Raw genomic sequence first — 26,376 nt, 5'->3', positions numbered from 1 at the left:
TTAAAAGATGGCAGTGCAGCAGGCCTTGCTGGCTTTCAAGGACTTACTCTACACTGGGACTCTGCTAATCAGGACAGACAATACCACAGTCATGTGGTACATCAACAAGCAAGGGGGGCCTCACTCATACCCCTTGTGCAGACAGAGCATGAGACTATGGTCCATAGCAGCATTCATGGGCTTACATCTAATAGCCCATTATCTTCCAGGAAGGCTAAATTCCTTGGCGGATCATTCAAGCAGACATGTTCTGGATCCTCACTAGTGGCAACTGAACAGAAACATTTTCCATCACATCACTCATTATTGGGGCACCCCACAAGTGGATCTTTTCTCCTCTCACACCAATCATCTCCTTCCAACCTTCTGCACCAGGGAATTTCACAACAAAGCTTGGAGTGTGGATGCATTGTCCTTCCCATGGACACATCTCTCAGTTTATGCATTCCCTCCTCTGCCTCTTCTTCCCAGAGTACTGCTAAAGATAAGGGACGAAAAATCAAAGGCTATTCTTATAGCTCCAGATTGGCCAAGGCAGCATTGATATCCCCTCCTTCACAGTCTTTCCCAGGCTCAGAGTTGGCTTCTTCCCCTGGTACCAAATCTGTTGGTTCAGGGAGGGGGAAAGTTCCTTCATCCACATCTTCAAACTCTGCATTTAATTGCCTGGCTAATACCTTAAATCTTTCCCAACAGGTGGTTGAAGTTCTTCATGAGGCCAGGAGGCCTAGCACAAAAAAATCCTATGCATATAAATGGAAGAGATTTTGCTCTTGAATGCTAGCTAAAGGAGAAGACTCTTCTCATCCTTCTCTTTTACTCATTCTTGACTACCTAGCAGGATTGCTGGTGGACTTTCTTTTTCTTCTATCAAAATTCACGCTTCAGCAAATTCGGCTCATTGTTCTTTTGAGCAACCCATTTTTTCTCACCCCTTGATGAAACAGTTCCTGAGGGGAGCTAGTAATCTTAGACCTCCCACTCCTGCTTGGGATCTTAATTTTGTCCTGGAAAAACTTACTCTGCTTCCCTTTGAACCAGCTGCCTCTGCAGATTTGAAGTTTCTATCCTGGAAGACTGCTTTCCTTTTAGCTATTACTTCAGCTAGAAGGGTATCTGAGCTGCAAGCCTTAATGGCAGTAGAACCTTTCATTATTTTTCACTCAGATCGGGTTTCTCTGAGAACCAATCCTCCACCTAAAGTAGTTTCCAGTTTAACCCTTAACCAGTCTATTCACCTGCCTACATTTTTCAACAATCCCCAAAATAAAGAGTAAAGGATTCTGCACTCTCTTGATGTGCATGGACAGCTGAGATTTTACTTAGGACTAAATCCTTTTGAAAATCTGAACAGCTATTGATTAGTTTTGCTCCTGGGGCTCAGGGTAAAGCTATTTCAAAACAAACCATCTCCAAATGGATTGCTCATTGTATTCACTTTTGTTACCTGCAGCATGGAAAGGTTCCCCCTCAGGGTATTAGGACCCATTCTACTAGAGCAGCCTCTACCTCTGCAGCCTTTCTGAGAGGTGTGCCTACTAAGGACATTCTAGAAGCAGCTACTTGGTCTTCTGTCTATACTTTCACAAAGCATTACAGTCTACCTTTATTTTCTAAATCCAGGGCTGGTTTTGCCTCTGCAGTTTTGCAGGGCCTCCTTACCAACCGTTAATCTGTGATCCTTCCTCCCCTCTTTGTCTTCTTTCTGGGTTTTGGGAATCAACCCATATGTGAGGACTGCAACAGTGAAACACGAAGAACATAGTACAGTTGTGTACACTTACCATAAATGTAGATGTTTGAGTGTATTTACTGTTGCAGTCCTGGATGTTCATCGTGTTATACTGCTGCAGTCATCACACTTGGGTTATCCTGCCGTCAGGCGGTCCCGCAGTCGGCCGAATCCCAAAGTCTTGGTCCGGCATCGGTTGTGGTTGCTTCTTCCCTGACGTCAGTGCGACAGGGGGATAAAAGAGGCAGCCGGTGCCATTTTCTTCAGTCTTTCTTGCCGCGCGGTGCCCGAAGCAGAAGCAGTTCGCAAGTGCCGGTCGGCTAGCTCCTGAGATTTTCGAATCAAATTTCAGCCCGAAGTCTTCTCTAAAGCTAAGTACCCCATTGGGGAAACTTTTCTTGCCTCAGACTGATGTCAGACAAAGTTAATAATTGCATTTCTTGTGGGAAGCAAATACCTCATAAGGATTTTCATTCTTATTGTATTCCTTGCCTAGACCCAGACCACGACGGCTCTGGTTGTCGGTTTTGTGCTAGGTTCAACAAACGTACAATTAAGCATCGGGCAGATTTCGCCCGACATTATTTTGGCAGAAAATTTAATTATAGCATGTCGTCGGAACAATCAACATCAGCAATGATTAAAAAACGCAAGGATAAGGACAAGCAACCAAGGCCAAGACCAGATACCGAGGCCTCAGCAAGGCCTACCGCCGGTTCTCCAGTTTTCAGCGAGGCGCCTAGATGCTGAAGAGTCCATTCAATCTGTCTCCCCCCCCGAAGACTACTCTTTTGGGGAAACTTTACACACCATGAAGGAACACTTCCACTGGGAAGGCCAAGATTACTCTGACTCTAAGAAAAGACTCCGTGAGTTCCTTCTTCTCCCACAGCATAAACCCCTTGCAATTCCTCCAGTTTTAGACATTTTGGATGATGTTTACACCGAATTGAGTCTAAACCCAGATTCCTTACCTCCTGCACCAGCTAAACCAGACGGACACTACCGAGTTCCTGATTCTCATAAGTTTCTATATAAAAGCCCTGTTGCAGACCCCAAAACCATTTCCCAGGGTCCCAAAGGGGTTAAGACCTCTACTACTAAGAATCCACTACCTTCTGAAAGAGATTCCAGAGCATTAGAAAGATGGGGGAAGAAAGTGTATACGTCTGCCACTTTGGCCATGAGAGCCTTAAACTGCCAATTCCACATGCTAAAATACCAGCAGTACTTGATTACACAGTTAAAGCAGAAAATGATCCCTCAGACAGATCAACCTTATTTCAAAGAGATGCAGGATTTGCTGCATGCAGCAGAACAGGTGGGAAAGCATACCTTACAGTGTGGTTTTGATTCATTGGAAGCCTCATGTAGAGCAGCTGTCACAGGATCTGTAATACGTAGACATGCTTGGCTAAAAGAGCAAGCCTTACCAGAACATGTCAAAGCAAAGTTATTGGATGCTCCATTGCAGAAAGATGTGTTATTTGGTGTCAAAGCAGAGGAAGTTTTAAAGAAAATGGAAGAAAAGGCAAAATCTATGCAGACAGTTAAAGATTTTTTACAGGTACAACCTCCTCGTTTCAGCAGAAACTGGCCATCAAAAAACTGGTCCTTTCCTGCATCAGACAGACCCCAAAGGGGTAGGTACAAACGCCCAAGGGGCAGAGGCCAGCCACAAGGTTGTTTCAGGCCTAGACAATGGCATACAACAACTCAAAGAGGTGGAAACGAAAGATCTCAACCCTCCAGGAAACAAACACAATGACTTCCCTCTTCACCTGCCAAGCAAAATTACCCTGGCAGCACCTTTGGGAGGAAAACTGGCTCTATTTCCACAAAATTGGCGCATCATAACAAAGGACAAATGGGTTCTGGATATTATTACCCGAGGCTACAGATTTCATTTTCACACTTTACCACAGATGAGTGGCATGCCAAATCTGCCTCCAAACCAATGGGCAGAGGCACAAACGCAAATTTCAGCTCTCATGGATATGAAAGCAATTCAAAAGGTACCTACAAAGGAGCAAGGTCAAGGTTTTTACTCAAGACTATTTCTAGTACCAAGAAAGGACAAAGCCTGGAGACCCATTTTAGACCTCTCAATTCTAAACACATACCTGGAGGTACCCAAATTCAAAATGCTCACACTACAGCAGCTTCTTCCCATGCTGGGCAAGGAGTCTTGGCTGGTAACGTTGGACCTCAAAGAGGCATACCTGCATGTCCCTATCAGATAAGATTGCAGAAGATACCTCAGATTTTTGGCAGGTACAACGCATTATCAATTCTCTGCATTGCCCTTTGGCTTATCTACTGCACCCAGAGTATTTACAAAATGCCTGGCATCAGTAATTGCATACTGCAGACAACGAGGAATACAAATTTATCCATATCTGGACGACTGCCTGATCCAAGCGGACAGCAAGGCCATTCTATTACAGCATCTGGCATTTGTAACAAAGCTGCTAAGTTGCCTAGGGTACACAGTAAACAAAAAGAAATCAAAGCTAATACCCTCACAAGACATAATATTCCTGGGTGCCAGCTTAAATACAATGGCCCAGATGGCTTATCTCACACCAGACAAACAAAAACAACTGACTCAATACTTCAAAAAGATGGCAACTTTTACCCAACTCACTGCAAGGAAAATCCTGCAGGCATTGGGGTTCATGGCATCCTGCATTCAACTAATTCCACATGCAAAGCTGCATATGAGGAAATTACAATGGTACCTGAAAAGTGTATGGACTCAACACAGGCACAGCCTCGAAACAAGTATACCTCTCATTCCCTGCCTTCAAAAAGAGTTTCTATGGTGGGCTCAAGCATGTCAAATAAACAAGGGTCTTCCTTTTGTCTTACCTCCAGCAAACCAAACTATGACAACAGATTCTTCAGACTACGCCTGGGGAGCACACATGGCAGGACAGTGCATACAGGGCAAATGGTCTGCAAAACAAATGCATCTACACATCAACCAAAAGGAGATGCTAGCTGTGCAAAATGCACTGACAGCCTTCAAGGACCTCTTGCATCCAGGACAACTACTAATAAGGACAGACAACACCACAGTTATGTGGTACATAAACAAACAGGGAGGAACACACTCCTACCCTTTATGCAGACAGGCAATGACCTTGTGGAACACATCATTGACTTACCAAGTACAACTGCAAGCACAATTCCTGCCAGGAAAGGAAAACATTTTGGTAGACGAATTAAGCAGAAATTTGGCAGATCCTCACGAGTGGAGACTACACCCACAAGTATTTTCAGTGATAACTCAAAGGTGGGGACGCCCAGACATAGATGTATTTGCCTCCCCCAACAATTGCCAACTACAGCAATTTTGCACAAGGACTTATCATTCCCTAGCCTGGAAAGTGGACGCCTTATCATTCAGTTGGGCAGCATTGACAGTCTATGCCTTCCCACCACTACCTCTCTTGACCGAGGTATTACTGAAAGTCAGATCAGAGAGACCACAAATGATCCTCATTGCTCTGGACTGGCCACGTCAGCACTGGTACCCATTACTAAGGACCTTGACTCACAGCCCTCCATGGATCTTACCTCATTTCCCACTTCTGTTGACTCAGCAAAACTCTCAGATCCTTCACAGTCAGCTCAAGACTTTAAATTTAGCTGCATGGAGAATACTTTGAATTATCAATCAACATTTCTCTCAAAGGACGTCCTGAATGTCATTTTGGAGGCCAGGAGGCCCAGCACCAGAAAAACATACTCAGACAAATGGAAAAGATTTTGTGCATGGAACCAGGCTAAAGGCCAAAATCCTTGGATACCAAACATTCCTCAAATACTGCAATACTTAACTGAGATGCTACACAAAGGCCTTTCTTTCTCATCCATTAAGATCCATGCTTCAGCCATTTCAGCTCAATATAACATGGATCCTCCAATATTCTCACACCCTTTACTAAGGCAGTTTCTCAGAGGGGCTAAGAATATAAGACCCCCCAGAAAATCCCCAACGCCAGCTTGGGACCTCAACTTCATTTTAGAAAAATTAACACTGCCTCCTTTCGAACCAGCCTTCTCAGCAGAACTACAATACTTGTCATGGAAAACAGCTCTGTTGCTGGCTATCACCTCAGCACGCAGGGTCTCAGAACTACAGGCACTTATGGCAGTGGAACCTTTCATCATTTTCCATCAGGACAGAGTCTCTTTACAAACTAACCCTACCTTTATGCCAAAGGTAGTATCCAGTGTGGCTTTAAATCAGACCATTCATTTACCCACCTTTTATCCAAACCCCCAGAATAAAGGAGAAAGACTCCTTCACTCTTTGGACATTCACAGACAGTTACGTTACTATTTGGATAAGACAAAGACCTTCAGAAAAATGGACCAACTCTTTGTATCCTATGCTGCAGGTTCACAAGGAAAGGCTATTTCAAAACAGACCATCTCCAAATGGATAGCACATTGTATCCGCTTTTGCTACTCGCACCATGGGAAAGCAGTGCCTGTTAATATTAGGTCCCATTCTACCAGGGCTACAGCAACCTCAGCAGCCTTTCTCAGGGGGGTTCCAACCAAGGACATTCTGGAGGCAGTTACTTGGAGTTCAGTGCACACCTTTACCAAGCACCACCACCTTCCTTTATACTCAAAAACCAGAGCTGGTTTTGCCACTGCAGTTCTGCAGGGCATCCTAGCTTCACCTAACCCAGTTTAGTACCAGCCACCCATCCATAGCTTTGGGATTCAACCCAAGTGTGATGACTGCAGCAGTATAACACGATGAACATAGTACAGTTTTGTACTTACCATAAATGTAGATGTTCGAGTGTATATACTGCTGCAGTCCAGGTTACCCTCCCACCATCCCCTCTACATACCAGGGTGTTAGTTATAACTCCATGTACATCAATCTATTGGATGCATGTCTATATGGTGTATTTGCTAACAGCTAGTACTATTGTTTATATACTAAGGTATTTTTGCATAGTTATTTGTATTGCCTTCCTAGTTGGGGGCACCTGACATCTGGGGCAAGAAAAACTGAAGAAAATGGCGTTGGCTGCCTCTTTTATCCCCCTGTCACACTGACGTCAGGGAAGAAGTGACGACAACTGACGCCGGACCAAGACTTTGGGATTCGGCCGACTGCGGGACTGCCTGACGGCAGGATAACCCAAGTGTGATGACTGCAGCAGTATATACACTCGAACATCTACATTTATGGTAGGTACAAAACTGTACTTTTCCCACCCTCCATTCCCCCTTTTTTCCTAAGGCACAGACTGTGGATTCTTATTTTTTGTATGACATGTCCAGGGTGCTACCATTCCTGGATTAGCCTTCTTTTGGGGGCTCTTGACAAAGAAAAACTGAAGAAATGGCATTGGCTTCCTCCTTTTATACCTGACGTACTGACATCAGTTTTACAGCGGGCAGCAGCCAATGTCATATACCAAGGACTCTGGTATTCGGGCCGACTGAGGGCTACCAGGAGCCAGATAACCCATATGTGAGGACTGCAACAGTGAATACACTCGAACATCTACATTTATGGTAAGTGTACTCAACTGTACTTTCTTCATATGACAAGTTATGTCCCTTTTGTATGGCGTAACAGAAAAGGTACTGTCTGTTACTTCTTTTGCTACACCAGCTTGTTTGAGAAGAGTTTATACCACTTTTTTTGTGTGTACCATAATATAACTACATTTATTTTATGAACCAGTGGATTGTGCTGCAGTTCTGTGTATGTAGACAGAGAGGCGCTCATGCCTACACACACACACACACACACACACACACACACACACACACACACACACACACACACACGTATACATATTTTTTTATTTATGCATGTTGACAGTGCGGAGAAAAGTACCAGGAATGCAACAAGTTACAGCAGAGAATAAAATAAAAACAAAGTACTGCTAAAATCTTAAAACATTTTTAGCAGTCATGATGTGAAATATTGCTTATTGGAGCTAATACTTTTATTACTTGGCATCGGTAAGCTTGACTATCGTAGATGCTTTAAACAGCAGACAGCATTGCCTTCTAATTTAATACTGTTTGTTTGTGCATCTGTGTATCTATATAAGTGTGCATAGACTGTTTGCAGAACCACACTGGGGGAAATGTTCCTCGTATGCAATAGAAATTCATGCTTACCCACATTGAGTGGTATTGTTACTTAAGAACAGAGTTCATAGTTTCACTTTTTTATATGTTGCATTTAGCCACTGCAAAGGAGTAACCAGTAATGGTCTTCAGACATCCAGGTCACCTTATCAGGCTACCTTGCCAGTAATTTACATGTTCATGCAAGGCAGGGCAGGGTCACTTAATATTCAGCCTGTTAGTCATCATAGATTTCAGTCTGACTACTGCAGAGGAAAATTTTACGTAGTCTATAATCTTTAGTACATGGCAGTGAATGTATGAGCACCCTTATTCCCACCACCCCAGCAAAAAAAAAAGACGGTTTCAGCTTGGTAGCACTAAATAAATAAAACTAGTCTAGTCTGATGAAAAAATTTTCTGTGAGCAGATCTGACATGGATAGCTCACTTGTGCATTCTTATCTTAGGTGTTCCTGTATTTTGCAGAACTACAGCTGGCAGCTTCATGAGCTCATGGTTTTCCTAGAGTTTTTGTAAATATGGTCACAACAAACAAAATATGGGTAGAATTATCATTCAGACACTGATAATTTCAGAATTGTCAGTGCATAGAAAACTGACTTCCAGGCAGTTTTTTATGCATGCTAGGTAGCCGTATTCCTGTGGTATTGTTTTTATTGCCTTATTGGTGGTGTACCATACATCTTGTATAGCTGTTATATATATAGTAAGTGGTGAGGTAGGGGGTCCATGTGAATCTTTCTATCTCGGTTGATGGCATCACCATATGTATTCCGTTTCCTTTTTAGGCATGTGTATTTATCATTGTAGGCATAAGTTCCCACTATATTAAATGTTCTACTGTTCTGCTCTAGAGCTGTTTCCTCGTTATTTCACTGTAAACCACTTTATGCATTGGATATATATTGTCCCTTTCTTAAATACAGGATGTCTTTCACTTCTAATAGAACTTCCCACTGCCATTAATTACCTGTCTTTTTCAGATAAAAAAGCTTGCCCTGTTTTAGCATTTTTTTTCACATTGCAGTTTACACTGCTTGTGCATATTATGTACATGATTTCTTTGTTCCAGCAGTGATTCTTGTAGACATTGCGTCTGACTTCATTAAACTGCTGAACTAGTTTATTCTCAGTTTAATCATTAAGACTGTATCATCGTCATATTTTAGAATCATCTTTAAATGCTTTTATTTTGCACTGTTGAGATATTTTGGGGGGAGGGTGGAAGTATTGCCAAACACTTGTCATTTTTTTCTGTCTATAAATTTTACTTGGTTTATATTTTCTGGATTTATCCCTAAAATGTTGTTGTTTATAATGTAGATGCTTCAGCGTCGAGGCCGTACGGGAGAAGAAGAGTCTGATGTTGACATTGAAGGATTTGATGAAGATGATGATGGGAAGCCAAAGACTCCAGCTCCTGTGAGCACCCTTTATGAAATCTTACTTTTTATAAGCTGATATTTCACACAAGTAAAACATAAAGGATGGGATCTCACTGTCTTTAACCAATAGTAATTACAACAAAATAGTAGGTCTGATGTTGTCATTTTCATTCATTCCTCAACTGATAAATCTTAGATCCTACTGGGACACTTCTTCCAGATACTTGGATCCAAAACTCTCAAGCTTCTCCCTTTACCCACAATGCCCCGGCAACCTAACATACCTCTGATCTCATTTGCCGCCATATCCATACAGACGCAGATTCTCTTGCTTTCGAGCTGTTGGTGCTTTTTCTAGGTTAAACAGTGAGTTATTTAGAAAATTTTCTCCTTAAGTCGCCTATCTACTAGTTTCTCTGTCATCTTCCTCCCTTTTTTCCAGCAGTTTTCTTCTGTAAGGCTTCCTTTGTGACTTTTACCAAGAACTCAGTATCCCTGTCTAGTATCAGTGCTGGTACTTTGCTTTTCTTTTTTCTGTCATCTTCTTACCCCTTTTAGGGTATTTTTGTCTACCATCCTCTTAAAAAAAATTTTCCTAACTTTTTATGTGCTTTATTTATATATGTATATATATATATATATATATATATATATATATATATATGGGTCTAGGACTATTCACTGAAAGCACATTTCACTGAAAGTCAAGTCACTGAAAACTCAGTTCACTGAAACACATTTCACTGAATGTTATATATGGCCTTTTCCCCACTGTTGTGTTACCCTGGAGTTAGTGTAAGGGGGGATGTGAGGGACACCGCCCCCCACATCAGGGGGGGGTGTGGGTGGCATAGCACCTGACCTATTTTAAATATTTTGAATTATATACATCGATACTTGCAATTCCATTTAATTACTCTTTTCTGAACTTAATATATATCCAAACTATTTGGGGGGTGGTGCCCCCCACAACCCCACTTACTATATATACTTACTCCAGGGTCGCACAACAGTAGCCATAGGGCCATATACAACTTTCAGTAAATTGAGCTTTCAGTAATTTGTGCATAGTCATTTGACTTTCAGTGAAATGTGCTTTCAGTGAATAGTCCTAGACCCATAAATATATATATATATATATATATATATATATATATATGTACATAAATATATATATATATATATATATATATATATATATATATATATATATACATATATATATATATATATATATATATATATATATATATATATGTGTGTGTGTGTGTGTGTGTGTGTTTTCTGTTGGGCCTTTCCTTTCTTTAGGTCTGCAAGTACTCCAGGATGGCTGATAAACAAAATGACTTCAAGAAATGCATCACCTGTGGGCACAAAATACCAAATTCAGGGGATGCGCGTACTGCTTGAGTGCTGCCTATTTAGATGCAGATTGCACCATTTGTGCTAGCTTCAACTCCAGGGCACTCATATACAGACAAAATAAACTTGTGTTGAAGGGCCTTCTCCCTTGCCCTTCTTCCTTTATTTCACCTGGGGCTCAAACCCCCTCAAAAAAATCTGACTAAGGGAAATTCAGCTTTGCTTACAAGGACAAAGACTCTAGAAAGAGATCTCAAGATCTTATGACGTGTCTGGCTCCTTTCTCAGAGCCACCTCCAAAAGTGTTTAAAAAAAAAGTTGGATCTCACCACTTAGGATCCCTCTGCTCTGAAATCAAAATTGCCTCAGATCCAGTCACTTCTTACTTTACCAGCTCTGATAACTTCTCAACTCCCTTCTCCCTTCTTGCATTAGCCTCCTTGCAAGCAATCTAGACCACTATCTCCTCTCTCAGGTCTTCCAAGAGTTTTTCTGAGACTAGAGTGGATAGGATGATGAAATTCCTCGGAGCTCAGATCCAGATGGGGGTAAATGTGTCTCCATCTCCCATTGGATCCATGAGCCTGTCTGTCACTAGTCCCCTTTTAGTTTTTCCTTCTCTGATCCAACCTGCTGTGTCTGAGCCCTGGGATCCAAGATCCCTGGGGGTGTCCTCATCATATCTGAAGTCAGTTCGTTCATTGACTCAGATTACTTCCCTGAGCCATCCTGCTCTGAGCATTTCAGATGTGGAGAACTCTAGTAGCCAAAGCATCGGTTCCAGATTTAAGAGACCATACTTGTCTCTGAAGTTGTTGGAGCCATCCCTGCCCCTCGGAGCTTTATCTCCGGACAGCTTGGGTCCAACTCTATTCTCAGCTGGAGTGCTTACAGGGTGTCAGGGGCTGGCGGTGCAGGAAATGTCTTCTCCACTACCGCTGGCATTGGCACTCTGCCTTCAGTATTGTGAAGAGGGCTTTCTCTTTACATAAAAAAGGACATCCCTACCCCCATTGGATCAGATCAGTCTACCTCCTTTGAGTCTTTGTTCTGAGCCTCATTCTTCCATTCCACTGAGACAGCCAGCCCATCCAAGTCTCCTGTCAGTCCCTCTGGATTCTCCTAACACTTTGGATACCTCACCAGACCATTCTGCTGATGAGATTCCTCAGAAGAGAATGTGTAAAAGGAGACACTTAGAATCCCTTCAGGAATCTCTCCTGGAGGACATTGATTATGATGAAGTGGAAGGATCCCCCATATCTCCACCTGAAGATGTCTCCTTTGGAGAAATTCTTGAACTCTTAAAACAAAAAGGTGTTTGGTCTTTTGACACCCCTTCACCAGAGGAGTCTGTGTTCCTGTAGACTATTGGGATTGGCCTGGCTATGTCTTGGGTGACCCCCCCCCCCCAGCTGATGAATTTATAGACCTTGTTTCTAGCTGACATGGAAGGAACTGGATACAGTGGATCCCATTCCTAAGCATCCAAATACATTTCTAGCTTCTCCCAAGGACAGCACACACTGGAGCAAGGGGGTCCCATTTGATGCCATGGTTGTGACAGCAGCCACGAAAAAGAGCTTGCAGACCAGAGCTGCTCTTTCCATCCTCCTAACAGGTAGTCCAGGGTCTTGGACAGATTCGGTAAATGTGCTTATGAATCAGAGACCTTTACTCTGCTGTCATTGAATTAATTGGCACATTTCAAGAGACTGAAAAGAGATTTGACTAAAGAACTCCAAATTTTTTTCTGGGTCCATGTCTGCAAAGGACCAAAATAGAGACCCCTCACAAATGGCCACTTTTCCATGTGGTGGGAAGGTACTGGCTTTGGGTGTAGCCATTGGGAGGCATGCCTGGGTGCACCTATGTGAATTTGCAGAACTCTTCAGGTCTTCATTCATCAATGCTCTGTTTGATGGATCTTTCTTATTTGGCCCTAAAGTAAAAGAGAGAGACTCCAAATGTGAGCAAGAAGGAAAGACCTTGTGTACCACAGGGAAACACTTTTCTACCCCTGAAAGACATTTTTTTTCCTGGAATCATTGGGAAGATAGAAAGATGTGTTTTTGCAAATCATAGGGTTCTTTCCAAGACTCAGGAGAAGAAGATTCTTTCAGAGGCAGATGGAGGTTCTATAAAGGAAGACGCCACCCCAGCAGCAGAGGTGATCTACAGAATCAGGTTTCCAGGATTCCTTCTTGGAAAACCTTACCAATGCTTCTGAAAGACAGCCTGACTGCTGCCCTGTGGAGACAGTTGGGGGGCATTTGTGTCTGCACCAAAGAGCCTGGGTATCCATAACAAAAAATTCCTGGGTGCAGAGACTTGTATCCAAAGGTTATATCATACCATTTTCCCAAATTCCCCGTATAAGAATGAAAAGAATCCCCAATGTTCCACGCAGTCGGATGGAAGTAGCAGACTTGGAAATAGAAAAGCTTCTTAAAAAAAAAAAGTTATCTCGAAGGTCCCCTAAAACCATAGAGGATCTGGAACCTACTCAAGATTAGTCTTAGTGCCAAAGAAGACAAGGGATTTAAGATCCATCTTGGATCTCGGCAAACTAAGCCAGTTTGTGAAATATTAAGGTTCCGGATGGTCACGGTTTAGTCCATCCTGCCCCTACTGCGAAAGGATGATTTTTATATGCTCGATGGATCTTCAAGATGTGTACTATCACATCAAAATGAACAGGCACTCCAGAAGATATCTGTGCTTCTGTCTGGGAGTCAGCCATTACCAGCTCAGAGCATTGCCCTTTGGTCTTACCACAGTCCCAGGGGTGTTCACCAAATGCGTGGCAGTGGTAGCAGATCACCTGAGACTTCTGGGATTCTAATTGTTTCAGAACCTAGATGACTGTTTCTAAACTGCTCCAACCAGGCATTTTCTCCTACAGGCAAGGGACTACTTGCTCCAGTTGTTGCTCTACCTAGGCATCACAGTTAATTACAACAAATCACAACTCACGCCTATGCACAGTCTGGAGTTCATAGGTGCTTGTCTAGACATGGTCAGTCAAATAGTCTCTCTCCCTCCCATTTGCATCCAGACACTCAGATCCTAGGTCAAGAAAGTAGTCCTGCATTCAAACTTTGGGATCCATGCCAGCAGCTGTCACCCTAGTCCCTTTAGCCAGGTTTCACATGCAAATTCCGCATTGGACCCTTTTGGTATAGTGGTCCATTGTTCAGCAGCCTTTAACTGCCCCAGTCAAGGTCACACAAGATTGCAGAAGATATCATTTTTGGTGGATTTACTTGGACAAAGTTTCTGAAGACCATCCATTTGCTTTTCCCTCGCCCATGGCTACTGTGACTATGGGTGCCTTCCAAATGGGATGGGGAGTCATTACTTGGGAAGCACTGTCCAAGGTTTGTGCCCTCCAGAAGAGGCCAAGATGTGTATATCAGTGTCATGGAAATAAGAGCAGTTCTCCTAGTGTTGCAGGCCTTTCAAGATGCTTTTCACTCCAGGACTATCGGACTGTTGCTATTCAGATGGGCAATATGTCTGCAGTCTGGTACATCAACAAACAGGAAGGAACCAAGTCTTACCCACTATGTTGAGAAGCATTGAGAAAGTGGCAATGGGCTATCTCTTCCGGCCACTTTCTCATAGCAACACACATACCAGAAAAGCCACTGTGATAGCAGACAAATTAATCAGATCCATTCTGATATCTCACAGGTGGTTTTTGACTATCAAAGTGGAGGAGAAAATTTTCCGTCAGTGGGGACAGCCATGTTGTGACCTTTTCACTTCTCCCCTCAACAGGTGCAGCAGGTTCTTTGCCCTGATCCCTCCAACGAGGGAGTCACCAAGAGATGCTCCAGTCCACTAGTGTCCCTCCAGTCTTCTCTGTGCTTATCTCCCACCCTTCCTCTGGTTTCATCTTCTACAGCCGTCTGGGTACTGGATCCCAATCCAGACTTCCTTTCTCACCTGACAGGTATGACTCATCCAGACGTAACAGGCCTCAAACTGACTGCATGGTTTCTCCAGTTCCACTGATTGCTAGAAAGCACAGGCTGTCCTCCCTGATCTGTCCTATTTTGTTATCTTCTCAAAAAAGCTTCTGCTAAAAAGATTTACAAAAGTAAGTGGAAGAGGTTTGTGTGGTGGGCCATTGAGAGGAATCTGGACCCCTCTTTTGCCCCTAAACCAGCTGCACTTGATTTTTTTAGCTTCGGTTTTCAATGAAGGGGCTAGCTTTTCTATTATTAAGGTCCAGTTGACTGCCATTTCAGACTTCCATCTAGGTGAAAATAATTTTTCCTCAGCTTCTTCTAACTTACCTTTCTCAAAGAAACTTTTCTACTTAGACCTCCGCTAAAGGATCCTATTCCTTCTTGGGACTGAACTATTTTGCTGCAAGCTGTGACCCAAGGCCCATTGAACCATCAGCCAAGACAGACCTTAAGTTTTTGTCCTGGAAAACTATTTTTCTAGTTGCTATTACATCAGCTAGATGAGTATCCGAACTCCAGCCTCTCTCTTCCAAGCCTCCTTACGTGGTTTTCAACAAAGACGGGGTTTCCTTACTGACCACCCCATCTTTTTTGCCTAAAGTAGCTTCTAACTCTAATATCAACCAGGTTATTAACCTCCCAGTTTTCTTTTCAAAATTTTCAAACAATGGCGAGTACATGCTCTATCTTTTGGATGTACATAGACAACTTTGGTTTTGTCTCCATCAAACGAAAGATTTCATGAAGACTGACCAGCTGCTTGTATTCTTTTCACCTAACAGATTGAGCATTTTTGCGTATGTGTCCTTAAGCTCATTCCACAAGGTCTATGATTGCATCCTCATCTTTTTGGTCAAGAGCTTCTGTAGATGACAGTTGTGCAGCTGCCACTTGGTCCACTGCTCATGCATTTACTGCTCATTACAAAGTGGGTTTGGTTTCTAAGAACCGTGATGCGTTTGGCTCTGCAGTACTCCAAAGTATCTTTCCATGAGGGTCACCCAGAGGTCATCTAGCTGAGGACTCTGTCCCATCAGTTGAGGAGTGAATGAAAATGACATCAGATAAAAAAGTTATGTACTCACCATAACGTTACATTTGTGTTTTCCATTTTCATTCTTTCTCAACTTCTCACCTTCCTAACCCCCGTCCATTTGCTCATGGATTGGCCTCAGGGGTTTCACTTTGGAAACTGTTGTTCTTTGTTTGAGCTCCAGTTCTTTTTTTTTTTCTTATTCCATACTTTCTTGCATTCTCTCAAGGTATTATTCATTGACTTCTATGGGCAGCAGACTTGAGGTATGTTAGGTTGGCGGGACGTAATGGGCAAAGGGAGGAGCTTGAGAGTTTTGGATCTGAGGATCTGGAAGACGTTTCCAAGTCAGATCCAATATTCATCAAGTGAGCAAGAATGAAAAAGGACAACACAGATGTGACATTATGGCGAGCTCATAACTTTTTTTTTTTACTACTTTCATCCTCTGAAATTAAGGGACAGGTTCTACAGTTTAACACTATAATGCTTTTTAATATTTTTCCCCTCTTTAATAGAGTACATTGTTTGATTCATTATTTATTAGAGTCTCTTGACCTGTGAAAGAACCAGGTAATTTTTAGTTTCTATTACCATTTGCGTAATGGTCTGAAATAGTTTTGGTCTGTATTTTTTTAAGTTCCTTCACATTTAGCTAACTTGTTGCCTTTTTCTTTGGTTGAAAATTTTTCTTCGCGTGAAAAGTAAGATTCTTAAGTCAGTAGTTTCTGCTGTCTTAGATTTTTCTTCAAGTAATGACTAATGATCTAAGCCCTAGTGCAAGTAAGTGAAAGCAGTAGTGTGAAATCTTAAAGCTAAGTCCTTTAAAGACCCTGATATATTTCTTATCTTTTCTTTTTCCATTCTATTTTTTTTTTTTCCTGTTGAATTCTCTTTACAGCTCTAGTTTGTCATTTTAGTTTTTTTTTTGTTTTTCATTTTTGTTTTTTTGTTAGGTCATCTTTTTCCATCTTTTCAGTTATCAGGCAACACTTTCTCAACACACTTCTGGTAGGTCAGTCAGCCACAGCGGAACCGAGTTTAGCTGATAAATATTTTGAGCTATATATTTTAATTGTACTGCTAAAAAATTACACAAATGTACATTAAAAAACATAATAATTTCAAAAACATACACTTTTTAATACATGGGCAAAAAAAATAAAACATAGATGGGACTTAGAAACAAGCTCTGTTTGTATTTTTTTTAAATATTGCATTTTTTTTTTTTTTGCTGTATCATGCAAGATCACATTTGAGGCTGCTGGGGTGCTGCTGCAGTCATGTGCTGCTGTTGTGTTGTGCTATATTAAAGTGTACAGAGCTATATTCAGAATGTATACACAACAATGATGAAACATGAAGTAAACAAAAAAAAGAGTAAGCAAAAAAACTGAAAAAATATTACACCATGAATGACAGATCTGACTTTCTAGAATGGACTATTTATCTACACTTTGGCTTTTCTTGCATTTGTTTTGTCTGGGTTGAAATGGTTCACATCTATTTACAGTTTAACTTGTAAAGTTAGTTTTTGTCTTTAGTTTTGTTATTTCCGGCGGATATTATATGTGAGCTGTTTGTGACAAGAGGGTTGTTGGAAAATAAACGTGGTTTTTTGAAATAAACAACATCTAAACACGAGTATTGGTGTGTGAACTTTGTAACTGTGAAAAGGAGACAAATAACACTGGACTTTGAAGGAAATGACAGAAAGGAGGAGATGAATGTGAGGGAAGAATAAACTTTCAATTGGCAGAAACATTTTGTAAAAATCAGACATCTTTTTTGGACATGTGAATCTTTATTTCAACACAACATTTAATAGCACACATAATTGCTTTCTGATTTCATGTGTTAGTATTACACCTGAGTGGTTAATAGTACTTGAACTAGTCAATTTTCAAAAGTCAATTGAAGAATTAATGAAAGGCCTTTGAGAAAGGCAATTGTGTGTTCAGAAGTGTTGTGCAAAATTGCCATGTGATAACGAATTCATATAGATTATATTTATATTTGCAAAATTATTTTTTTGTTTCATTTTTTTATCTCGTGCTGTCAGGATTAATAATATTAGTATCTTATTCTTATTCTGTTTTCATTTGTGTTGAAAAGTCTGTGTACAAGAGTCTCTTATTTGTAGCATTTATCTTGAATAGTTTAAGGTCAAACTGTGGTGCTACTTTTTTGTAGTAGTTCCACTTGATAACATTTATAGTTATCACTTCCAAATCAATTTGAAGTTGTCTTTTTACTTTGGGCACTAGTAACAATTAAACTCAACTTCTGACCCAAGAATTAAAAATTTGTACTTTCAAAAAGCTTTGCAGCTGCAGAAATCAAGGAAGTGGCCAAAATTTTTTAGTGAATTTTGAAGTTTCGCTGCTGTTCAGAAAATTTTTAGGACACCTTTTTTTATTTGGGTTATATCTTAATGCTGCTGTGCATTAAAGATGTTTTTTACTGGATGTTAAAATGAGAGCAAATAATTTTCCAATAGCTTAGACACCACTGTGGATGTTATGGTATAGAGTAATTTCTTGGTGGACACTTGATCAGAACTGATCAGAATCTGTAATGCCCTGACTGGATAATTAACAAAGCTGTTTTTATGTGTGGGGAACTTAAATGATCTTCCCTTTGCTACCACAGAAGCTGTTGCTTAGTCATTGTACTAATGAATTATAGACAAATTTTGCTACCTTGCTATGTCTCCAAAATTGCATTTGACTAAATGTGTGTGAATGTGCACTGTAATCATTTTGGATTTTTTTAAAAAAATTTTTTGCTGACTGAAAAAAACCCTTTGTATGTATGTATAGTGATACATGTAAATGTAAAATCAGCTATCCTCCTCCCCTGTATAAATATACATCAAATATGCAGCAGAAAAGTCATTCCAAAAGGACAAAATTATGCATTTAGTTGAGACTGAAACAAAAATTGAATTTCAAATTCTTATTTGAGATATTGATCCCTTCCAGATCCAGAAAATTGAATGGATAGAAGTGCATCTGCATTGAAATCCAAGTCATCCACTAAAAAAATTGAAAAATAAGCATATTTTAAGCCACCACTACATTTTAACTGTATTTAATTGAATTATTGTTTCATTTTCACTGTCTATGACCACTTTTTTACTCTGCACTTTGAAATTATGTTTCATTGCCTTGTATAACATAGGCTAGATTTAGACTTGCTAAATCTAGACTGTTTGGTATCACTGTGGTCTTACACCAGCCTTCTTACATTGAGGGCCTCCCTGCACCCTAGTGGCAGAAGTGTGTAGCTCAGGACCCGTTTGAGTTGGGGATTGCTGGAGAAAGGCTCAGTTTGGGGCTTTCCCATTGGCAGTTGTGTTAAAATTGTTTAAAGTTGCCTGTCTATAAGCCTCGTGTTTGCATGGATTTGCTCACAGTTTACCGGAGCTGCTCAACATTTGGAAACTTGAGCCAGAGGTCTGTAGTGCATCTGCACTGAAATCCAAAGCATCCACTGAAAAAAAAAAAAAAGAAGTATATTTTAACCCAGCTCTGCACTTTAACTGTATTTAATTGACTTGGTCTTTCTTTTTTCCTGTTTGTGACCAAGTCCAGCTAGCCCACTTCCTTGCCAAATGCAGCATTCAGAAAAATCATTCCTGCCACAATGGATGGGCAGTTTCCCATCATTTTTCCTGCCACCTTGATTGATATGGGCATCTTGAGACAATGTAGTAGTTGCTCCATATACACTGGCAACCATTTACACGTAAAGCAAACTAACAACCTATGTGAGAGATGCAAATACACTGTGGAATTAGAGTCATTTCTGTCACATAAAAATAAACTAGACATCAAACAGGTTGTCAGCACACACGTTTCACGTCTTATTGAAACCTCACCTCTCACACAAATTAAGGTCATGACACACAAAGCCACATATGCGAAAGTACTCACTAAAAGCCTACCAAAAGAACAGAGACCTCCCAAACACACACCAGACACACTCACCACTAAGCATAAAGAAACCACTACACATGTCAACACACATCCATATCTCAACAAATAAGCCCATAAGGCAAAACACATCAAATGTCTTGGTTATAGGTGACTCCATAGTGAGCTACACAGATGTCCCCCTCACCAGACTGGACAAAGAGAAGGTCATAGTCAGCTGCCTATCACATGTCAGAATCCAACAAATCACGCATGCACTCAAGTACCATTAGGACTCTGGCATAGTCCATGCTGACTATGAGATGCACCTCTCTGGACTATATGAAGAGAGACATGACAGAACTCTCTGATTGTGTCCCAGACAGATATGCCCCTAGCCCTAAGCAGTATCCTACCCTCACCCAGGGTGATGCCACAGTATAGACAAAAAATTATTCACTTCAACAATTTACTCAGCTTCTGGTATCAGTCTAGGGGGTCCAGTATCTGTCATTCAGGGAGGATGGTAGTCAGATCTTGCTGATTTTCTAGAGATGCCCCCCCCCCCAGGCTTTTGAATTTCAAAACAGCAAATTTTCCATCGTAACAAAATCTAATCGAGACAAACTCAGGGTCATGCTGCTTAATGCTAGGAGTTTAAACATGAAACTTCACTCTCCGGAAGCACTCCTCACCTTGGAAGATGCTGACGTCTGTACAGAGACATAGTTCAAGGCTGCTGAGAGCACCCTGGTCATGCAAGGCTACAATTCTTTACACATGTTCAGACCTCAAAATGAGCATGAGGGAACCAAAGGCGGAGGCATATCCATCTTCATTAAAACAAAATACACTTCGAGACTGGTCATACAGCATCACTCTTTTGAAATACTCCATGCCCAATTAACAATTGGGAAAGTACCATACCATATCATTTATAGCTATAGATCCCCCACCATGAACCATGATAAGCACACCTCCTACTTCAATTTACTGGAATCCTTTGCCATACAGCCCAACACCTTAGTCATGGGAGATTGCAACTTTCCTTCCATAGACTGAGGGACATACATGAGCAAAACCATGCTCGCTCAGAGGTTCCTGAACTTTGTTAACACAAATGCTCTGGAACAGATGGTCTGCACCTCCCACTAGGAGCTGTAATGTTCTGGATATAGTACTCACCAACATGGGAGGTCACTGTACTTCCCTATGCGTGATGCTGCTGTTCTTCGTGTTTCACTGTTGCAGTCATTACATGTGGGTTATTTGCTTGCAGGTAGCTCTCATTCGGCCTGACTAACAAAGCCATGGGTCCTACGTCGGTTGCTGTCCCTTCTTCCATGATGTCAGGTCATCAGGGGTATAAAACATGCAGCTGACGCCATTACATCAGTCTTTCTTGCGATGCGGTGCCAGAAGCAGTTCGCAAGTGCCAGTCAGCCAACTCCTGAAATTTTCGTTTTCGAGTTTCAGAACCGAAGTCTTCAACTAAAGCTAAGTACCCCATTGGGGAAACTTTTTCTTGCTCCTTACCGATGTCAGTAAAAGTTAATAATTGCATTACTTGTAGAAAGCAAATACCTCATAAAGATTTTCATTCATACTGTATTCCTTGCCTAGGCCCTGACCACTACATACCTTGCTGTCGGTTTTGTGCTTTATTTAATCTGCGCACTATCGTCTGTATATTTTCGCCTCTAAATATTTCGGTTCTCGGTTTAATTATCCAGAAATGTCGGTTAGCCATCCGATTACCGGGATTCTGAAAAAACACAAAAATAAAGATAGAGACAAGCTGCCAAGGTCCAAAACTGCCGACGATGCTTCTCCTAAGCCAGTCGGCAGTTCGCCGGTGCTCAGTGAGGCGCTTTCGCATCCCCTGATATCCGCTACTTCTGATTCGCAGGCCTCTACTGAGACCCATTCGGAGTCCGGTATGTTGCGAGATGCTTCAACTATGGAAACCACAGCTGTCGCTACCTTGGATGGGTCCAGAGCCGCTGTGCAGGCACCGGCTTTTGAGGGTGTATTCAGGCCTATGGACTTGCATATTAAACCGACGCCTCCTTCTTCTTTTAGGCCTAAATCTTGAACCATGCCTAAAAAACCGACGCCCAGGCCACATGCTTAGGCCTCTATGCTTAAAAAACAAATGATAAGAATGGCTGAAGATCTAATAACTCTAATCAGGAGTAGCCAATCCCCCCTTTCTAAGAGGCCTAGGACTGAAGTGATTTATGAATCTTCTGACCAGAATTCTGTTTTTTCTGATTCTTCTGATGATTTGGATTTGCCCTTATCTACTTATGAGGATTCTGATGCAGAGGACTCCATTCCCTCTGCTTCCTCTCCAGAGTATTTTTCTTTTGGGGAAACCTTACATACTGTAAGGGAGCATTTCCACTGGGAAAGCCAGGATTTTTCTGATTAAAAAAAGGGGGTTAGGGATTTCTTACTCCTACCTCAGCATAGGCCTGTAGCTATTCCTCCTGTACTAGACATTGTTGTTGTTGCTCTTTCGGAATCTAGTTTGTCCCCTGATTCCTTGCCTCCTCCTCCTAGAAAACCAGACAGATATTACAGGGTTCCTGAGTCACACAAGTTTCTTTTTAAAAATCCTATTGCAGATCCAGAGACTATTTCACAGGGGCCCAAGGGTGCTAAAAATCCTACCCCTTCTGATAGAGACTCCAGGGCGCTGGATAGATGGGGTAAGAAGGTTTACACTCCTGCAACCTTGGCCATTAGGGCTTTAAACTGCTAGTTTCATATGTTAAAGTATCAGCAAAATGTTATTGGATTGCTTAAACAGAAAATGATGTTGATTCCTGACTGTGTGGAAAATAAAGAATTACAGGATTTAATGCATTCTGCTGAACAAGTTTGAAAACATACTTTGCAATGTGGTTTTGATTCATTAGAGGCCTCTTGCAGGGACGCTGTTACTGGGTCTGTGCTCAGAAGGCATGCTTGGCTTAAACAGCAATCATTGCCTGATCATGTTAAAGCTAAATTGTTGGATGCTCCCTTAAATCAGGACCGCCTGTTTGGCAACAAGGCTGAGGAAGTTCTTAAAAAGATGGAAGATAAAGCTAAATCTATGCAAACTGTTAAAGATTTCTTACAAGTTCAGCCTCCTAGATTTAGTAGGCACTGGCCTTCTAAGAATTGGTCCTTTCCAGCCCCTTCCAGGTCTTCTCAAGCCAAACCCAGACACAGCAAAAACCCCAGGTTTCAATCCCAGGGGACACACAGGACTAAGCAGTGGGGGGCCTCCACTTCCAAATGTGGGAGTAATAAGACTCCCCCCTATGGTAAACTGTCCCAATGACTTACTTTTAAATTTTCCAAGCACTTATTAACTGGCTGCCCCTTTGGAGGAAAAGATTGCTCTTCATGCAAAGAACTGGGAACTCATTACCCAGGACAAATGGGTTTTAAATATAGTGTCCCAGGGATACAGATTTCTCTTCCATACGTTGCCAACACCAAGCGAGTGGCCGGACCTACCCCCAAATCAGTGGGCAGAGGCTCAAAAACAAGTACTTTCTCTCATAAGCATGAGGGCTATTCAACAGGTACCAGAAGAGGAAAAGGGACAAGGATTCTTCTCGAGAATTTGCCTGGTACCCAGAAAGGAAAATTCATGGCATCCTATTCTGGACCTGTCTACTCTAAACACCTTTCTGGAGATTCCAAAATTCAAGATGCTGACTCTTCCACAATTACTTCCTATGCTAGGCAAGGATGCCTGGTTGGCAACACTAGATTTAAAATAAGCATACCTGCACATCCTAATCAGGGAATCTTGCAGAAGATACCTACGCTTCAAAGCAGGCTACACGCACTATCAGTTCTCTGCACTGCCCTTTGGCTTATCTACTGTGCCCAGGGTATTCACAAAGTGCCTAGCTCCAGTTATTGCATTTTGCAGGCAAAGAAATATTCAAATATACCCATACCTGGACGATTGTCTAATTCAGGCAGAAAGCCAGGACATACTTTTGAATCATCTGGCCTTTGTACAAAGGGTTCTAACTTGTTTGGGGAATACCATAAACTAAAAGAAATAACACCTGGTACCTGTCAACAAATTATATTTTTGGGAGCAAGCTTGAATACAACTTATCAGAGAAACAAATTCATTTGACAACCTACTTTAAACAAGTGGCCACAAAGACCCTGGTAGACAAATACTGCAAGCCTTGGGGTTCATGGCCTCCTGCATTCTGCTAATTCCATATGCAAGACTGTATATGAGGAAACTACAGTGGTATCTAAAAAGCCTATGGTGTCAACATTCTCAGGATCTAGAAGCAGTGATTCCTATCGTACCTTGCCCATGCCTAGATTTCCTTTGGTGGGCAGAGGCCTGCCACCAGAACAAGGGACTACCTTTCACACCACCCCCTGCCACCCAAATCCTAACAACAGACGCATCAGACTATGCATGGGGGACTCACCTGGCAGGGAAGTGCATTCAGGGCAAATGGAACCCAAGTCAAATGCACCTGCATATCAATCAAAAAGAAATGCTAGCTGTACAGAATGCTCTGACAGCCTTCAAGGACCACATTCTTCCAGTACAACTAATGGTAAAGACTAACAACACCACTGTTATGTGGTACATAAACGAGCAGGAGGGCACACATTCTTACCCCCTCTGCAGACTAGCCATGGCAATGTGGAACACAGCCTTGAGCTACCAAGTGCACCTACAAGCTCACTTCATGCTAGGAAAGTTAAATACACTGGCAGATGGACTAAGCAGAAACCTCATGGACCCACATGAGTGGAAACTGGTACCAAGGATTTTCAGCATGTTGACAAGCAAATGGGGAGACCAGATATAGACCTGTTTGCCTCTCCCCAGAACTACCAATTGGACAAATTTTGCACAAGGACTCCCCACAAACAAGCCTGGAAAGTGGATGCTCTGTCCTTCAGCTGGAAAAAAAATATCAGTCTATGCCTTCCCCCCTTTGCCTCTGCTCTCCAAAGTACTACTACAGATCAAACAGGACAAACCAAGGATGAATTTGATTGCTCCAGACTGGCCACGTCAACACTGGTACCCTCTCCGGCACAGTGTGTCATGGTTATCCCCATGGCACCTGCCTGACGCTCCTTCCCTGTTGTCTCAACAGGATAACCAGATTCTGCACCATCAGCTTCTAACACCGAACCTTGCAGCCTGGCTAATTACATAATCTCTCCTTTACCATCCCTCAGTAAACCTGTGATGGACATCATTTTAGAGGCAAGGAGGCCTAACACTATAAAATCCTATGCTGAAAAATGGAAAAGATTCTGTGCCTGGAACCAGTCTCAAGGGATGTGCACAGCAGCGCCCAATTTACCTCAGATTTTACAATACTTAACTGAGATGTTTCACAAGGGTCTGTCTTTTTCCTCCATTAAAATACACGTCTCAGCCATTTCAGCTCATTATAACACAGAACCCCCCCCCCCATTCTCTCATCCACTGCTCAAGCACTTCCTCAGAGGGGCCAAAAATTTAAGACCACCCAGGAGAGCTCCAACCCCAGCCCAGGACCTTAACTTTGTTTTGGAGAAATTCACTCTACCTCCTTTCAAACCAGCTGCTACTGCAGACCTAAAATTTCTTTCTTGGAAAACAGTTTTCCTTTTAGCAATCACTTCAGCTAGACGGGTATCTGAATTATAGGTCCTTATGGCAGTGGAGCCTTTCATCATCTTTCATGCAGACAAGGTGTCCCTCAGAACCAATCCATCCTTCATGCCCAAGGTGGTATCCTGTGTGGCTCTTAATCAGTCCATTCATTTGTCAACCTTCTTTCCCAATCCACAGAACAAAGGAAACAGGTATTGCATTCCTTAGATGTGCACAGACAACTCGGATTCTACTTGGACAGGACTAAACCTCAAAAGAAATCTGAACAACTGCTGGTAGCATTTGCTGCAGGGGCAGAGGGGAAGGCTATTTCAAAGCAAACCATTTCTAAATGGATAGGCCATTGCATTCATTTCTGCTATAAGCACCATGGAAAACCTATTCCCCAGGGCATTAGACCTCACTCCATCAGGGCTGCATCTACCTCTACAGCCTTTCTCAGAGACGTCCCTACCAGGGACATCCTAGAAGCTGCTACCTGGAGTTCTGTACATACTTTCACCAAGCATTACCATTTGCCAATTTTCTCTAAATCCAGAGCTGGCTTTGCCACTGCAGTCTTGCAGGGCCTTATAGCTGGTCCTAATGCTATCTAAATTCCTCCTCCCAACAACAGCTTTGGGAATCTACCCAAATGTAATGACTGCAACAGTGAAACATGAAGAACATATTACAGTTGTGTACACTTACCATAAATGTAGATGTTAGAGTGTATTCACTGTTGCAGTCCTGGTTACCCTCCCTCCAGCCCCCAACTTCTTTTGGCTATACCTCTACTTTCCTTTACTATGCTTAAAAGCCTTTTTGGTGTATTTGCTTTTTTGTAGGAGGTATATCATTGTACTTTTATATTTAATTGCTCCCCATTAGGGGGGCACCTGACATCTGGGCCAAGAAAAACTGATGTAATGGCATTGGCTGCATGTTTTATACCCCTGACGACCTGATGTCATGGAAGAAGGGACAGCAACCGACGCAGGACCCAAGACTTTGTTAATCAGGCTGACTGAGGGCTACCTGCAAGCAGATAACCCAAATGTAATGAATGCAAAAGTGAATACACTCAAACATCTACATTTATGGTAAGTGTACACAACTGTACTTTTGAAGTAACTACTGAAACTGACACCTTCACAGGAACAAAAGTAATAAAAAACTTCACCAAATT

The 26,376-nt window shown here is 41.9% G+C and overlaps 1 protein-coding gene across 1 annotated transcript in view; it reads left to right on the top strand.

The window, feature by feature from the left end:
* TAF1 (TATA-box binding protein associated factor 1) overlaps window positions 1-26,376 on the top strand; it is a 2,792,652-nt gene that overhangs the window by 2,482,873 nt on the left and 283,403 nt on the right. The window contains exon 38 of the mRNA XM_044057257.1: window positions 9,199-9,297. Coding sequence (XP_043913192.1) covers window positions 9,199-9,297 — 99 coding nt within the window. The remainder of the gene's footprint in view (window positions 1-9,198; window positions 9,298-26,376) is intronic.

The sequence above is a fragment of the Protopterus annectens genome, chromosome 15.part0 (genome assembly GCF_019279795.1).
Source record: "Protopterus annectens isolate FY-2018-M chromosome 15.part0, PAN1.0, whole genome shotgun sequence".
NCBI lineage: Eukaryota > Metazoa > Chordata > Ceratodontiformes > Protopteridae > Protopterus > Protopterus annectens.
This window is presented reverse-complemented; position numbering and strand designations above follow the sequence as displayed.